The sequence below is a fragment of the Apus apus genome, chromosome 11 (assembly GCF_020740795.1).
Source record: "Apus apus isolate bApuApu2 chromosome 11, bApuApu2.pri.cur, whole genome shotgun sequence".
NCBI lineage: Eukaryota > Metazoa > Chordata > Aves > Apodiformes > Apodidae > Apus > Apus apus.
In genome coordinates, this window is record NC_067292.1 from 20,103,763 (window position 1) to 20,120,612 (window position 16,850).

Consider the following 16,850-nt stretch of genomic DNA (forward strand, 5'->3'; position numbering starts at 1 on the left):
ACTGGCTGATCTTGGAGGTCTCTTCCAGCCAGGGATATTCGGTGATGTAACTTGTGACTCCTGCTCTGAGCAGTGCAGAGAATGTTCACCAAGACGTGTGCTCCTGAGCTGCTCTGCAGCACTGACCATAAGGGCTCACGTTTAACATCCTTTGAGCAGCACTAACAAGAGCTGCCACTTCAGGCTTCATTAAAAAAAAAAGCCCCAAACCAAACCTTTCTAAATGGAAGAAGCTGCTTTAAGAAGAGTTAATAAAACAAGCTGCAATCCTAAGGGTGAAATGCTTTCAGATGCTATGGAGACTGTTTAAGGAGGAACACTTTGTATTGGAGGATCAGTGTAAATGTGTGTGAAGTACTGGAGAGACTCAAAGTGACTTCACAGTTGATGTAATTCAGGCATGAGGTGAGAGGGCAGGGACACGCCCTCCACAAGCTGACATTTGATTAGATGAGAAAAATGGAAAGAACAAACTTTAAGTTTAAAAAAAACAACAATGAGGATGACCAAAATGACTCGAGGGACATCTGGTTCAAGGTCTGAAATGTTTAAAGGAGTGTTTTTTCCCTCCCAAAACTTCAGGGATGAGAATCAGAGTTTATAAAACCAAGAGAGCCCCATCCCTGGAAGCCTCTAAGGCCAGGTTGGACAGGGCTTTGAGCAACCTGGTGTAGGGGGAGGTGTCCCTGCCCATGCAGAGGGATGGGACTAGATGGTTTTGATGTCCCTTCCAACCCAAACCAGTCTGGAATGCCATGATTCTGGTTCAGAATTACTTTTTAGGAAGGGCTTTGAAAAGGTAGGAGTGCTTAGAGGCTCCCAACTGGCAGTGATTGCTGTTAAAGGAGTATCTGGCTCAAGTCCAAGAGTGAATACAACAACAGTGTAATTTGTCAGACACATGGAGATCTTTGTTTTCAGGTGATTATCTGGGTCCTGCTGAAGAGTTAATAAAGCAGGAGTGTTATTTATCCATAAAACACAGGAACAAATCATTAGGGCTTGTCTGGTCCTTCATGCAAGAGTTTTGAAGAATGAAATAGCTGAGCCATTAACTGGGGTGTGACGTTTAAAAAGTGTTGATTACAGAGAAGAGAGGTTGTTTGTTTGTTTGTTTGTTTGTTTTAAGGGATCCGAAGGAATGAGATCTCACAGTGCTTTTTCTTGAAGTCTCTTGTATCCTTGAGATCTCTACACCAGAGCAGAACCTTCCTTGTTGCTTTTCTTCCAGTGGACACTGGGTTCAGCTGAAGGACTCATGGTGAGGTGCCAGGCAGCAATCCCCACAGCACGTTCTGTTCAGGTGTTCAGGGTTGTTCTGTAGATCAAGAACCAGTCTTTCCTGGATGATTTGTTCTCTGTGGTGACTAGGAGGAAAGCTGGGCTCAGCGGGTATGGTCAGAGCAGGACTTGGTGGGTGTGTGTGCCTCAGGAAGTTCTATCTTTTCTCAACTTGGTCCATCCCCTGCTCCATGCACTGCTAGCCGAGGGTTTGCTGCCATCAGCAGAACTGTCCTGAGTCAAGACATTGTTGAGTAATTCAGGTGGGAAAGGGTCTCTGTAGGTCATCCAGTTCAGCTCCTCAGTCAAAGCAGGGCCAACCTCAAAGGTACATCATGTTGCTCAGGACAATGTGCAGTCAAGTTTTTGTCTTACCTCTAACTGGAGAAACAGTGACTTTCTGGGCCCTTCTTCCAGTGTTCGATCACATTCATGGTTAAAAATTTTAGTAACGTCTGTGGAGTTTTCTTTGTTACAGCTTTGATCCTCCCTTCTTCTTCTGTTCTTAAGACCTCACAAACCCATTTCCCTCAGCCTCTCCTTGTCCATCCTGTGGCTTGAGCCCCTTCATGGTCTTGGTGGCCTCTGCTGCCCTCCCTCCAGCATGTTCCTCTTCCTTGTGGTGCTGAGCCCCAAGCTGAATGCAGTCCTTGCAGGCTCTGCACAGAGGGGAGCAGATCCCTGGCCTGCTGGCTGAGTTCAGATGGATGCTGCCCAGGGTGGGGTTGGTGGGAGTGGTTCTCTCTGTTGTGCTGCTGCATCGTGCTGGTCTGTGCACCTGCTTTCCTGAGCCTCCTTTTCAGGTCACAGATACCTGTTCAGAGCCTGTAATATGACTTATTTACCTCATCTTGGTGTTCCTGGAAGTATTTTTCTTATCCTAGCTCTCTTATCACTTCAACTAGTTACTAGTCCATGAGGTGACTTTTTGGAACCAAGATATTTTTTTTAGGGTCTTCTGGTGAAGGACTTTCCCTCTGCTGGGACACAGAGGTTTTGGTTATTTGCCCATGGGGCTCCAAAATGTACCTATGGCCTTTTCATGGCAGTGGTTGGTGCTGGGGGCTCCTCGGGTCGGGGTGTTCTGCAGACCATGTTTTCTATAATAGGGAAGTGGGGCCCAGCAGTTGATCTCTGGTCTGAGAAAGCTGAACCCTTTCACTGATACACAAGCCCAGAACAGTGCTCTGCCACCATTGTCCTGGCTGGGAACCACGGTGCTGTCCTCCTCAGGTGTGCTTCAGAGGAGCTCCTAGGCCAGGGAGAAACCCCCTCTTCCTGTCCTCAGTGGAACAAGGGTGCTGGCAGTTGTGGCATCCCTGCTCAGGTGAAACTATTTTTATTTTTGCTGTTTATTTCTTAGTGATGAGTAGACGGCCTGGAGAGAAGGATCCTTAGAACCCTCTGCAAGCTTAGGTTTTGGGTTGAATGCCTGGAATTCTTGCCTTGTCTGCCCAGTTCATGTAGCTTTTGAAGCAATGCTGGTCGTTACCATTGAGCTTTCTCCTTCAGGACACACTGTCTCTTGCTTTTGTTTTGTTGATGTCTTTTGTTAGGCTGTACCTTGGCAGCCTCTAAGACCTCCTTGGAAGGAGAGCCCAGGTGCCAGCTGATTTAGGGTGACAGTTCTTTTTGAGCAGATGAAATGATCCCATATTTGTGCTGGAGGAGCTTGTTGTCCTGTGGTACAGAATCCCAGACTGGTTTGGGTTGGAAGGGACACCTCCCACCAAACCAGGTTGACATATATCATAGATCTCTAAGGATGACAATTCCTGTGTTAACATGAAAACAACCAGTTGTTCCCATCCTGCTTCATTGGGGTGGTGATGATTGAGACACAAAGAAGTCAAGGAGAAGAAACAGTTGCTGCAGGAGACTGGGCCCATGTAGCTTGAAGAAGTGTAACTTTGGGGTCCAATTCTGAAATAATATTTTTAGATGTGATAAGTGTTTCCTGTTGGGGAAGCCACGGGAAGAAGGCTGGTGCTGGGAGGGAACAGCAGGACTCTGGCTGCAGCCCCTTTGGGTTTCTGCAGGAACTGTTCATTTCAAAGCTCAGTAACCTAAAAATATGGAAGCTTGTTAAAACCCAGCTGAGCAGGACAGCTGTTTCTGTGGTTCCAGGGGGTATTACAAGAATTCCACACCATGCAGGTGGGCAGAAACAGGATAAAATGGGTAGGTGCATAAATCTTGCAGTGAGGAAGAAGAGCCTTTGTGAAGGCCATGCCTTACAGTCCGGTTGAACACGGATGTAGAATCATAGAATCCTTGAATCATTAAGGTTGGAAAAGACCTCTAAGATCATCAAGTCCAACAGTCTATCCAGCACCACCAAGCCCACTGAATCATGTCCTGAAATGCCACGTCCACATGTTTTCTGAAGGCCTCCAGGGATGGGGTCTCCACCACTGCCCTGGGCAGCCTGGGCCAGGGCTGACCACTCTTTCAGGAAAGAAATTGTTCCAATATCCATTCTGAACCTTCCCTGGCACAACTTGAGGCAATTTCCTCTCATCCTATCATCAGTTAACGTGGGAGAAGAGACCAACCCCCACCTCACTCCAACCTCCCCTCAGGCAGCTGGAGAGAACAATGAGGTCTCTCCTCAGCCTCCTCTTCTCTAGACTAAACAACCCCAGTAACAATAAGGATCAGGCTGCCTGGGTTTGCAAAAGCCAGATCCAAAAATTCTTGAGGAAGTTAAAGGGAACATGGGATAAAGTGAAGGAGCTTGTGTGGTGGAATGGTGGGTTAGAAGGTTCCCTAGCAGGTAGGAAATGGAGCAGAGCAGTGACTGGTCCGTGGGTGTGGATTGTGGCCCAGCTCCTCTCTGTGGCTGAGTGTGTTCACTGGGGGTTTCTGCAGGGATGTGTGCTAAGGCTTTCACATTCACTGCAGAAATAAATGACCTGGAAGTGAAATTCATAGTAGGATCATATTTTTTATCGTTGATATGAAGCTAATTAGAGTTGTAAAATCAAGAGTCTTGACTATGAAGAACTGACAGTGCTGGGTGACTGGACCAGAACATGGAGGCTGCAGCTCAGGCTGGATAGATGTGAAATGATTCTCATGGGGGGAGAATAAAGAATCCAAACTTGACACAAAAAAAAATTTCTCTGAGCTGCCTCTTACTGTGCAGGGACAAGTTCTTTGTGTCCTCGTTCCATGGAAAAATCAGCTCAGATCTCCTGTGTAGCCAAAAAATAAACAGGATAATAAGAGACCAGGAGGGGGAGGACTAGGAAACAAAATGGGGAACATCTTTGTACTGTTGTCTGTAATGGTCACCACGTGTTTGTGTGGGGCACAATGCTCCTCAAAGACAGACAGCTGAAGTGTAGCAAGAGTGTTATAGAATTATGGGATGGTTTGAGTTGGAGGGGACCTTCAAGATCATCCAGTCTCAACCCCTGCACGGGCAGGGACACCTCCCACCAGCCCAGGTTGCTCCAAGCCCCATCCAGTATTAAGAGGCATAGAGAAACTTCCATACGAGAAACAAAGGAGTAGATTGTGAGTTGTCAACCTTGACACCACTGGGGAGTGGGGTATGAATGAGGGCTTTAAAATCCTTGAGAAATTTCACAGGGAAATGCTCTCCCTCTCTTCCAGTTCCCAAAATGGGGCTACCCAGCAAGACCAGCTGGGACAGGAACAGAGTGATGGGGCTGCAGTTGTCTTTCCACAGAGCTTACAAAGGTTCAGAAAGTGTCAGGTTCCTGGAGGACAATCTCTTGGGCTGCCAAATACAGCAAGACACCTTTTGTTTAGGAAATTCTGTAAAATGTTGGGCAAGGAAAGGATGTTCTTGGAAAGTCCAGCTGTTTGCTCTGTCCTGTGCATCCACCGCTGGTGCCATTTCTGGAGACAATCTGGGCTAGATGGACATTTGCTTTCATATCTAGATCTGGTTTTTAATCTCTTGTTAATCACCTATATAGTTTTTTGTTTGTTTCTTTGTTTTATTTGTTGTTTTTCCTGATAATATGAAGAAAAAACCCACCAGGCTTAATTGCTGATTACTTTCCAGTCCTTTCTCTACCAATGAGGAGCTGAAGAGCTGTAGTTGTGTATCAGGAAGCTGTCACTAAAGCAGATGGACATTTTATCTTCAAGAAAATACTAAAAAAGGGATGGAAAACCTTTAGTAATATCAACATTCTTACCTTAAATGATTTGTTGATTGGTTGGGGAGATTTTTGTGTGCTTGTTTTTTTCCTGTGTTTCTGCTGGGGGAAACGTGTGGCTTGGCCATTCTGTGCTTGACTGGTATTTCTTTGGTTTCTTTGAAGGTACATGGGAATAGGACTTTCAGCTCAAGGAGTCAACATGAACAGGCTTCCTGGTAAGTCAATGTCCAGATTTGGTTTGGGTTTCATTTGAAATAAAGAGCTAATTTGTATCTGTGAATTAGTGCATGTGTTTCTGTTAATCAAATATCATGACTAGAAGGCACTCTGGGCCTTTCAGACTATTGAGTGTTATCCTAAACTGAGTTACTGTGGTGTCCATGTAGCCATGAAGATTTTAGTAAATACTAGAAATTAAGATTAAACTAACAAGTAATGGGTGAGATCTTACTGCAAACTTTATTTGCTGCTAATTGTTAGGACAACCAGAGCATATGCGCATTGGAGGGAGAATTAAGGTCCCAGGCCTTTATCCGCTCAGAACTAGACCAAGGAAGGAGCAAGGCAGGACACTGCCAGTTTTCTCAAGTGATACTTGGTTACAAAAAGGAAGAGAATGTCTAGATCAAGATGATGTGGTGTCAACAGGTAGAGACGTCTCAGTTTTCAGGCTCCTCCTCTCTCTGCACTCCCTCCCAGCCTGAGTGGGTTGGCTGCTTGTAGAAGGTGAAGCATGAGTTCAGTCCCATCATCTCTTCCCAGGGTTTTGAAGTGCTTGGCTGCTTAGAGGAGGAGTTGTTTGGAAAGATGGGTGGGGTTGTCTCGTAGACTGCTAGTTGGATTATGTTTAACCTAGGGTTGGGCTGGGATTGTAACATGGATACACACACGTGTATAAAACACAGTTGAACACTAACCTGAGATGACATGTACTGAATGCCATAGAAGTGCTGTCCTGGAATTGAACAGCCAACAGAATTTCTTTAGAAACTAAAAATTAGCCAAACCACTTCTGATAAATGGCTTTAAAACCCAAGAGCTACATGACCAGTATTTTGTGGCCAGTTTGAATCCAAGTGCCTTTGTACTGGTGCTTCTGGAGTGGATGTGATGAATGTGGAATTCTTTTATCTGGGTGATATAAAACATGAAGAGAATTTGAGACATCACACAGCTCCTGTTTAGCAATGAATTGCTCAAATTGGATCCCATGAACCTCTTGTTTTTTTGATCACGTGCAGGTTATGGTGCCAAGAGTGGATTCTGCAGGCATGGTTAGGTTGACCTCCCATCATCTGTGTAAAATGGACTGCATGGCTCTGTGTTACAGCTCCATCATTATCTTCCTGGCTTTTGGGGAATGAGTCTCATTTATTTATATAGTCTATTGCTCAAGTAACTGAAGTGAGGAACATAGATCAGGCTTAACTGTTATCAGGTCCTTCACAGCACAGAGCAAGTCAGAGCTCACAAAGGAGTGACAGACTTTGGAGTCTTGACTTGGCTTCACGTCAAAGTGTAATTTTAACTTTTTGTGACCTGAAACCCTGCCAGGTTTGTCTCCTTAGACCCTTTCTAAGTCACTTCTGCTTGAGCAGATCAGTTTTCACTTGCTGTGCTGGCAGGGCAGTTGTGACCACTACGAATGGCGTGGGAGCCCAGAGCCTGGTGTGGGAGCCAGTGTTGGTCCCTTTTTTGATCCCACTTTCAGGGGCATCCTTGGCACCCTGTCAGCCCTCATTCAAAGAACGGTCTTGCTGCTGGATTCTGTCTCAGGCTCCTTCCCCCCCCCAACACCCTCCCACACCCACCCCCCTGCTCTAAGAACAAACCCTTTGGCCAGATCCAGTTCCAAGTCAGGGCATTTGTGCTTGATGCCAAATTTATTTTGGCTTCAGCCCAGCTGGGTGCTGGAGGGGGAATGCTGAGCTTTCCCTAGAGGCTGGAAGTGAGGTTGGTTCCTTAAACCAACTCCCTCTGTGCTGGGAACAGAGGCTGCTTTTAAAAGAAGGGTGCCCTGGCCCTGTCCCCCTCAAGGTTTCTGTGGGTTCTGCTTTGACATTCCGGTCTGAAATGATTGTGGGATTTTATTGAAGTGTCAACTTTTGTCACCCTGACATCTCAATTATTATTATTTAAATTATTGTCTTTCTGTTTTTTAGAAAGCATTGAGAACCCTTCCTGATAAATGTTCTGCTTTAAGCTTATGGCTTTTCTGGAAATGTCTGCCTGCCTCTTTCCCCAAGTACAACTTTTTTCACCTGTGCTCTGCATTTTGGTATCTGGGGGTGAAATTACATGTTACAGCTGAACTGACCTAAGTCACTGTCATCAAAGGGGAGAAACCTGACCCTTCCTCCCCCCCCCCCAGTCCCTCTTCTTCCTCTGTGCAAGCCCCTGGCTCTGGCACTTGTCACCTCCTCTGCCACACCAGGCATGAACCTGCCTGCTTTTCTGCTGTGTTGGGGTGGTGGCAGCTGGTTCCTTCAGAGCTCATAGAGCAATTCTCTTGTCTTGCTTAAATTATTATTTAGCCCTGAATCCACTAAGTTTTTCTGATCCCAGCTGAAAATGCATTGGTGATTCACTACAGGTTTCACCTGACCTTCATGAAACAGAGGAGATTGCTGTTCCCATCTTTCATATCAAATCATAGAACGCTTTGGGTTGGAAGAGACCTTTAAAGGTCACCTGGTCCAACCCCTTTGCAATGACTAGGGGTTTAACTAGATCAGGTTGCTTAAAGCCCCAGGATGCCTGACCTTGAATGTCTCCAGGGATGGGGCCTCCACCTCCTCTCTGGGCAGCCTAGGTTTCATCATCCTCATGGGGTGGTGAAAGAACTTCTTCCTAATGTTGAATCTAAATCTCCCCTGCTCTATTTTAAGACCATATGGATGCGATGTGCATGCTGGAGAGGATTCTCCTCTGCCTGTGGTGTTCTGCATTGGCCCAAGGCCTTCATGCTGTTGAGAGATGATGTTTCACTTGTTCTTGGAGGGCAACCCAGCAGGAGCACAGAGCCAGGCAGGAGGGGAGGAGGGAGGGCTCCCTGCAGTAGCAGCAAGGTCTTTATTCAGCCCAAAATGTTGTGAAACCATAGCTCTAGGCATAACCTGCTCCAGGGTCTAAACAGCCTAGATACCATCTGACCAATCACTTTTGGAGCCTTTGAACACCCTCTGGTTAATGACTGACTTGCCCTGCTGTGCCACACTGCCCTGTTGAAGGGAGGTGCCAGCTCTCTCACCATTGTTAGGCAGGAAACTCTGATTATTGTTTCACCTTACTTTTCAAACAAACCCACACTGCTTGGCTTTTATTCCCTATCTGCCTGCTTCAGGCTGCCTGGGGAAAGAACAAGCTTTCAAATTCAAGAATGTTTTCTAGAGTTCCATTTGTGTGCAGCAGCTCCACCAGCAGAGCTGGGGTCTGGGCTGCATCAAAAGCAGCACAGCCAGCAGGGCCAGGGAGGGGATGGTCCCCTCTGCTCTGGTGAGACCCCACCTGAAGAACTGGGTCCAGTTCTGGAGCCCTCAACATGAGAAGGACATGGAGCTCCTGGAGAGAGTCCAGAGGAGGCCACGGAGATGATCACCTAGATCCAAGCCCCCTGCCATGGGCAGGGACACCTCCCACCAGCCCAGGCTGCTCCAAGCCCCATCCAACCTGCCCTTCAACACTGCCAGGGATGGGGCAGCCACAGCTTCCCTGGGCAGCCTGGGCCAGGCTCTCACCACCCTCACAGTGAAGAATTTCCTCCTCATGTCCAACCTAAATCTTCCTCTTCCAGTTTTACTCCATCACCCCTTGCCATGAAACACTGATTGATGGTTTTGATCAGCACGAATGAGGTGGCCAAGCACTTGCCCAAACATCCCAAGGTGAAGCACAAAAGCTCAGCTTTCCTTCTGCCTTCTCCATCCAAACCTGCAGGCTTTGTGTGCCCCAAAGCTGGTCTGATTAAAAAGAAAATGAAATCAAAATACCTCCCTAAAAACCTGACCCAATGGCTGAAGTGGGTCTGAAGGGCACAAAGGCACAAACTTTTCCTTTCTACAATCCTAATTTTCACGTAGACTGCCATAAATGAAACATGAGATTAAGATTGATCTAAGCTCAGAAGGTTATTCACCCCAATTCTGTGGTTCAGGAGCTGGTTTTGTTACTCTGCAGTTCTGTCCACATCTGATAGAGGGTGTCAGGTCTGACCATGTTTGAGGAGTGTCAGGTCAGACCTCACTTGAGACCCTAATCCCACCACTCTGATGTCCCTCCTCAGCAGGTGTCACGCAGTGCACTCAAGATATCTGCCCGGCTCCTCCATGCTGTGCCAGCTCACCCAGTATCAGCTCCCAGCAGAAGGCCCATGTTCTAAAAAGTGACCCACCTAAGCAGCTTGCATCCAGCTACATGCAAGATAACCTAATTAGGGGAGGCACACCTAACGAGCAGGGTGCAGCAGTGCAAGGGGACAGGGCTTTGGCAGGGTAAAAAAGGGAAACTGCACCTGTTGCCAGGTGCACATAGTTCAGCATTTCTTGTTTTGCTTATAAAAATTGTGTGGATCCATCCCCATGATCTTTAAGGTCCCTTCCAACCCAACCCATTCTATGATTCCACAGCCCAGGCATTGCCACTACCAGCCCACAGCTGGTAGAATAGAATCCCAGACTGGTTTGGGTTGGAAGGGACCTTAAAGATCATCTAGATCCAACCCCCTGCCATGGGCAGGGACACCTCCCACCAGCCCAGGTTGCTCCAAGCCCCATCCAACCTGCCCTTCAACACTGCCAGGGAGGAGACAGCCACAACAATTAATAGCTAGTAGCCCTTCTGAGTTCAGCAGCTTCACAGACCTTCAGTGCCTCCATCATTTGGGCTACCAGGTGTCAGGCAGGTCACAGCAACCAAGCACATGCTCATCAGGGCTCAGTCATGGCAATTGTTTTCAACTCTTTACTGTGGCTGAATGAAACAAAGCTCAGTGCAAAAGAAGAAAAATCAATCCAATTAAGTTCAATCTTTGCCTAATCATTAAAAAGAAGAAAGTATCCAACCATCATTTTCAAACAACTTGAGAAAAGGCAGAGACAGATAAACTAGAGAGCTGCAGCCAGCCAAGCTGCTCCTGCATCCCAGCAAGATGCTCCTTCAGAAGAAGTCTCCATGATCAGTGGTAACTTCATTGGAGGGCACACTTGGTCTTTAATTAAGCTGTGCAACACACATCTTAGGCAAAAGCAGTATTTGTTTTTACCAGAAATCATCTCTGAGCACTGTTACCCACAGGTTCAAGTTTTCCAGACCTGTTCTGACCTGCACCACCTGTGTGACCAACTGGGCCACAGAACAGATCCCAGTTAATAACAGCCCCAAAATCAAGCAGTGCCCCCCGCCCATTATTAAGAACCCAATTACATGATCCAGGTCAGACCCAGCCCCACAAACTGGTTTGCTGGGATAAATGAGAGGGCACCAGCAGCCTGAGCAAGTTTGTGGACAGAACTAGCCCAGCCAGCTGCAGGATTGCATAGGTAACCAAGTCCTGGAGGGGTTTCCTTAAGTATTTTTGGGGGAATGCACATCTATTTATTCTTTATTAAAACATTACATTTTCCTTACCCTGACATAAAAAAATTAATCACGATCCTCTCTAATTTATACAGATAAACAAGTGATGTCTTTATGGGTACTACAGTTACCTAAATGCAAATAATGGGACGTTTTGGGTTGGAAGGGACCTCAGAGATCATCCAGATCCAACCCCCTGCACGGGCAGGGACACCTCCCACCAGCCCAGGCTGCTCCAAGCCCCATCCAACCTGCCCTTCAACACTGCCAGGGATGGGGCAGCCACAGCTTCCCTGGGCAGCCTGGGCCAGGGTCTCACCACCCTCACACTCAAGAATTTCTTCCCCATAACTCATCTAAACATCATCTTAAAACCATCCCCCCTTGTCCTCTCCCTCCCTGCCCTTGTCCCAAGCCCCTCCCCAGCTTTCCTGGAGCCCCTTCAGGCCCTGGAAGGTGCTCTAAGGTCTCCCTGGAGCCTTCTCTTCTCCAGGCTGAACACCCCAACTCTCCCAGCCTGTCTCCAGAGCAGAGCTGCTCCAGCCCTTGAATCATCTTGGTGGCCCTTCTCTGGACCCTCTCCAACAGCTCCATGTCTTTCTTGTGCTGAGGACACCAGAGCTGTACGCAGTATTCCAGAAGAAACATGTTGCAACAAAGCCTTCTATATTCTAAACTGAGGTTCCTTAATTACTTCCCACCTCAAATAAGGCAAAGGAGCAGGGTTTTCTGAAGGGGATCATATTTATCCATCAGGAAAAAGAGCTGCTGTCCATCAGTTTGAGTTGCACTGAAATTCAGCTCTGAGTTGATGCTGCCTTTCACCTGAGAGGCTCAAATAACAGGTACAGCCACTAGAAAGAATGATTTTTTTAAATCTGAAAAACAAGCAGTGCTGATGACAACTCCTGTTGACAGCCAAACTGCTGTCTCTAAATGGCCAGTCCACTTCAAACTGGCACTGGGATTACCTGAATTGTCCCTAATCTGTGCTATAGCTGCAGATGCAACTTGCGGTGTTGGTACAGGACAAATCACAACCCTCCTGTGCAACACTGTCCCTGCTCCACATTAGAAACTGTGCTCCCATGATAGAAAACCAACCCAACCTGCTGGGTGACAGAAAGGTCCATGTAAAGGCTCCAGCGCACCTGTATTATACACTTCTGGGAACATGTTGCATGAAGAAAGGGTGCAGAACCATCTCCAAAAGAGTCAGGGCACAGAAATGAGAGCATGGAAAGGCAGAGGGCAGCTGTACCCCTGAGTAAGAACCACTTCTTACCCACACTGGTGTCTGAGCACTTAACTAGGTCCTGTTTTGGAGCCCCCAACACAAAAAGGACATGGAGCTCCTGGAGAGTGTCCCAAGGAGGCTGCAGAGATGATCCTTGGTCTGGAGCAGCTCTGCAATGGAGACAGGCTGGGAGAGTTGGGGTGTTCAGCCTGGAGAAGAGAAGGCTCCAGGGAGACCTTAGAGCAGCTTCCAGTGCCTGAAGGGGCTCCAGGAAAGCTGGGGAGGGGCTTTTCATCAGAGAAGACACTGGTAGGACAAGGGGTGATGGGTTTAAACTGAGAGAGGGGAGATTTAGGTGAGATATTAGGAAGAAATTCTTCACTCTAAGGGTGATGAGGAACTGGGATGGGTTGCCCAGGGAGGTTGTTGATGCCCCATCCCTGGAGGTTTTTAAGGCCAGGTTGGAGGAGGTTTTGTGCAGCCTGGTCTAGTGGTGGGTTCCCTGCTGATGGCAGGGGGGTTGGAGCTCAGTGATCTTTTAAGTTCCCTTCCAACCTTCATGATTCTATGGAAGACTTGTCTCTCCATAACATCTTGTGTTTATATAAATGTTTTGTGTTCATCATTTTCTTACCCCATTAAATACTATTTCAGGGGTTGTTTTCACCAGGACCTGGGTGCTCCCTGCATGGTGAGCTCCAACCCTGCTTTTGGTTGAGTCATCTAGCTGCCCTGCCTCAGTGTCTCTGTCCTGTGCTTTTTGCCCATTACTTTGCTGGATTTTTCTGAATGTGTCTTAATATTTTAGAAAGGTGTTCTTGCCTGTCAGCAAAAAGTTGGCCTATAAATGAAAATATGAAATATTCAGGGTGATGAGATTTGAAGCCTGTGTATGTGTGAAAGCTTTTGCATCCAACTTGTTCTTTGCTTCTGCCACTGAATAGATAAAGGGCAAAACTCCTCATCTGGCTGGTTTTTTTCATCCCTGTTCTACATTGTTTTTCACCCCTGCTCTTCCCCCCATCCCCCCCAATGTGGTGTGTCAGGGACTAGAATAGATACAATAGTAGAGGGGTGACCTGATGGTGCTGGAGAGCTTGCTGAGCCTTTGTAGAGAGAACCAACCTCTTTTGGAGCTCTGCTTTTTAACCCCCTCATGCTCTTTACGGGGCTAGAAATAGCTTGGAGCTTGTCCTGACCTCTCCCCTGTAGGGAAGGCTGGATCATGTTCTGTCCCTGGCAGAAGATGAACCATCAAGCTTGGCAGTTAGGAAGGTTTGCCATCTCAGGAGGGTTTGCCATCTGGATGGCCAGGCCCAGAGAGTTGTGGTAAACGGGGTCAAATCTAGTTGGGTTTGATCACCAGGGGTGTCCCTGAGGGCTCAGGTTTGGGGCCAGTCTTGTTCAACATCTGTGTCAATGATCTGGATGAGGGGATTGAATGCACCCTCGGTCAGTTTGCAGAAGACACCAGATTGGGTGGGAATGTCAATCTGCTCAAGGGTAGGAAGGCTCCTGCAGAGAGACCTGGACAGGCTGTATTGATGGGCCAAGGGCAGTTTTATGAAGGTTAACAAGGCCAAGTGCCAGGTCCTGCACTTTGGTCACAACATCCCCAGGCAGCGCTACAGGCTGGGGGAGGAGTGGCTGGAAAGTGCCCAGCAGAAAAGCACCTGGGGCTGCTGGTTCACAGCAGATGAACGTGAGCCAGCACTGTGCCCAGGTGGCCAAGAAGGCCAAGGGCATCCTGGCCTGCATCAGGAATGGTGTGGCCAGCAGGAGTAGAGAGGTGATCGTGCCCCTGTGCTGGGCACTTGTGAGGCCACAGCTTGAGCACTGGATGCAGTTCTGGGCCCCTCACTGCAAGAAGGATGTTGAGTTGTTGGAGCTTGTCCAGAGGAGCTACCAAGTTGGTGAAAGGTCTGGAAAACAAGTCCTATGAGGAGAGGCTGAGGGAACTGGGATTGTTTAGTTTGAAGAAGAGGAGGCTGAGGGGAGACCTCATTGCTCTCTACAATGACCTGAAAGGAGGTTGTAGGGAGGTGGGAGTTGGACTCTTCTCCCAAGTGAATAAGGACAGGACCAGAGGAAATGGCCTGAAGCTGCACCAGGGGAGGTTTAGACTGGGTATTAGAAAGAATTTATTTACCCAAAGAGTGATGAGGATGGAACAGCTGCCCAGGGAGGTGATGGAGTCACCATCCTTGGATGTATTCAAGAAATGTGTAGATGGAGAACTTCAGGGCAAGCTCTAGTGGCTGAAATTGTAGGTTGTGTGTTTGTGGTGGGTTTTTGTGTGTTTGTTGTTTTTTGTTTGCTTGTTTTTGTTTTGTTTTGTTGGACTTGGTGATCTCAGGGGTCCTCTCCAACCATGACTATTCTGTGATGTTTTTTCCTTCAAGGAAGCAGGGGTTTTATCTTGATTACTGCATCCCTTGGTGAGGTGCAGGCTAAATAATAGTGAAGTGCTTTCATTAACAAATCTGTGGGGCAGGTGGAACAGCCCATTCCTGTTGACAAGGAGCTGCCCATGTTGCAGCCATCCAGAGCCTTCTGGCTCTGTGTTCTCTCTTCATGAGTCAATGGGTAGTCAATGGGTGTCATTTTATATAATGAAGTGTAGACTGTGGTTGGATGTTGTTTTGAAGCCGAGTTAATGTGCAGTAGGTGTCAAATAGCAGGAGTTGCTGATCTGGTCTAAAAATTGCCATTCCAGATCAATGTTGATAAAAAGGAAGTTAAATAGAAATCTGCTTTCTGCTGACAACCTGGTGGATCAGGCAGTGCTTGGTAGCACCCACCTGCTGGATCTCCCAAACTCTTAACATGTTTTTTTAGCTGTCTTGCTTGGAGTCTTTTTGATCTTTGGGTCACTCTGTCCTTTTGTTCCTGCTCTCTGTTAATATGAGAGATGCTGCCACTTCTTTTTTTTTTCCTGCTCTGGGTAGCTGTCACATTGAAGTCCTTCTGCCACAAGGGTTTGGCCTGAGCTTTGTCTCTTTTACAATTGCAAGTGCAAACACTTTATTAAACAACATGGAACAGCCTCTGATCCAAACCTACAGCCAGGCCTGCCAGGAGTCCTGCACTCTTTGATTAGCATCATCTGGTGTTGCTGTGTAGGGGCCAAACTGGCCTTGGATGAATCTCCTTGGTCTGCTGGGAGCTGGGGTGAGGAGGAGGCCACTGCACAGCAGTTTCCTCACTGGGGTGTGCCTAGTGGTGTGGAACACTGCACTGATACCGTGTGGACAATTCAGTGTGATACAGCAAAGTGTGAGATCTGAGCATGTCCAGTCCCTCCTTTTAGAAGTTTGACCTCCAGGAGATGAGGTGGTTTTATTTTCCATGTACACATTGGTCCTGCACTGCAGGGTTTGGGCCAGTCCTGCTCTCAGAGTTAATTTGGCCACTTTGCAGAAGAAAGAGAAGCTGTTAGGAGGAGGAAAGTGCACAGACAGAAAGCTGGGGTGTTAGGACTTCTTCATTTCCTGGTGCCCTTAGGTGATTGGGTTTTGGGGACACTTTTTTTTTTTCCTTGACACTTTCTGGGCAGATGTCCAGACTCTTGAAGTTCTGCCAGGAAGCTGCTGTAATCTGCTCAGCACGCTGCTCCCTGCTCCTATTCCTGTCCTGCAGCTGGTGTTGTGACTATACCTAGACACTTGTTCCATGCCAGGACCATGCCACCACCCCAAATCCATAGCACAGGTTGTTGTGGCCACTGAGCAGCTATTTTTGGAGGCAGATGATGGAAACAGAAAGATGTGTTGCACCATTAATAGCTGCTCTGATTCTGAACGTGGTTGGGTGAAGGAGAACAAAGGCACCTCCCTGCTCTCACCCAAGCAGCTGATGTTTGCACAACTTCCTACAGTTTAGCATAAATGCTGTAAAACTGAGCTCAGCTGAGATGCTGCAGCACTCTAGGTGCTTCTTGGGGCAAAAGGCTTTTCTTGGCCAGGCATTCAGCTTCTGAGGCTGTGGAGCACAGAGGCTTGCTCAGCCTTCCCTGTTCTGGGGAATGCTGGTGTGCACCAAAAGCACCTCTGCTGGCAGGGCCAAGTCCACTGTGGGACGGTGGAGCAGCCAACAGAGGGTGGCTCTGCTTCTGCTGGGATCACTGCTTCTTCCCCAGAGTTATTTTCCCTGTCCCCTCAGACACCAGACTGCTCTGTCCAGGGCATTGTAAAAGGAGCTCTGAGCACCAGCCTTCTCCCTGCACCACATCCATCTGTTCAGGCTGTGTTGAATGTCCTGTCCCCTCCAGTGACATCCTGCTCTGCTGGTGCCAAAGACCCAGTGCTGGCTGAGGAACAGCAGCACATGGAAACGGCCTGGTCTGCAGCCAGGACAGGGTCCAGCAGCCACTCTGGGCTCCAGCATCCCATTCCCCAAGCCCTGCACAAAGCACAGTTTGTCCATCTGTTTCTGCTGAACTTTGGGTTCAATAAATCTTATTAAAATGATTTTGTTTGGTTTATTTCAGCATGTTGACACAACTTCTTGTCCCTCTCTGAGCAGTGTTTGCACACTACTTGCCCTGGCATGGGAAGCTGGGATTGCTGGAATGCTGCTGGCAAAATAGTGGACAAGATCTGAGAGGGGAGAAAAATGAA

At 47.7% G+C, this 16,850-nt stretch overlaps 1 protein-coding gene across 3 annotated transcripts in view; it reads left to right on the forward strand.

The window, feature by feature from the left end:
• The window catches only part of RANBP10 (RAN binding protein 10), a 68,318-nt gene that overhangs the window by 17,448 nt on the left and 34,020 nt on the right, over nt 1–16,850 (forward strand). For all 3 annotated transcript variants that reach the window (XM_051629367.1, XM_051629369.1, XM_051629370.1), the window contains exon 3: nt 5,583–5,635. In XM_051629367.1, the coding sequence (XP_051485327.1) occupies nt 5,583–5,635 (53 nt within the window). The remainder of the gene's footprint in view (nt 1–5,582; nt 5,636–16,850) is intronic.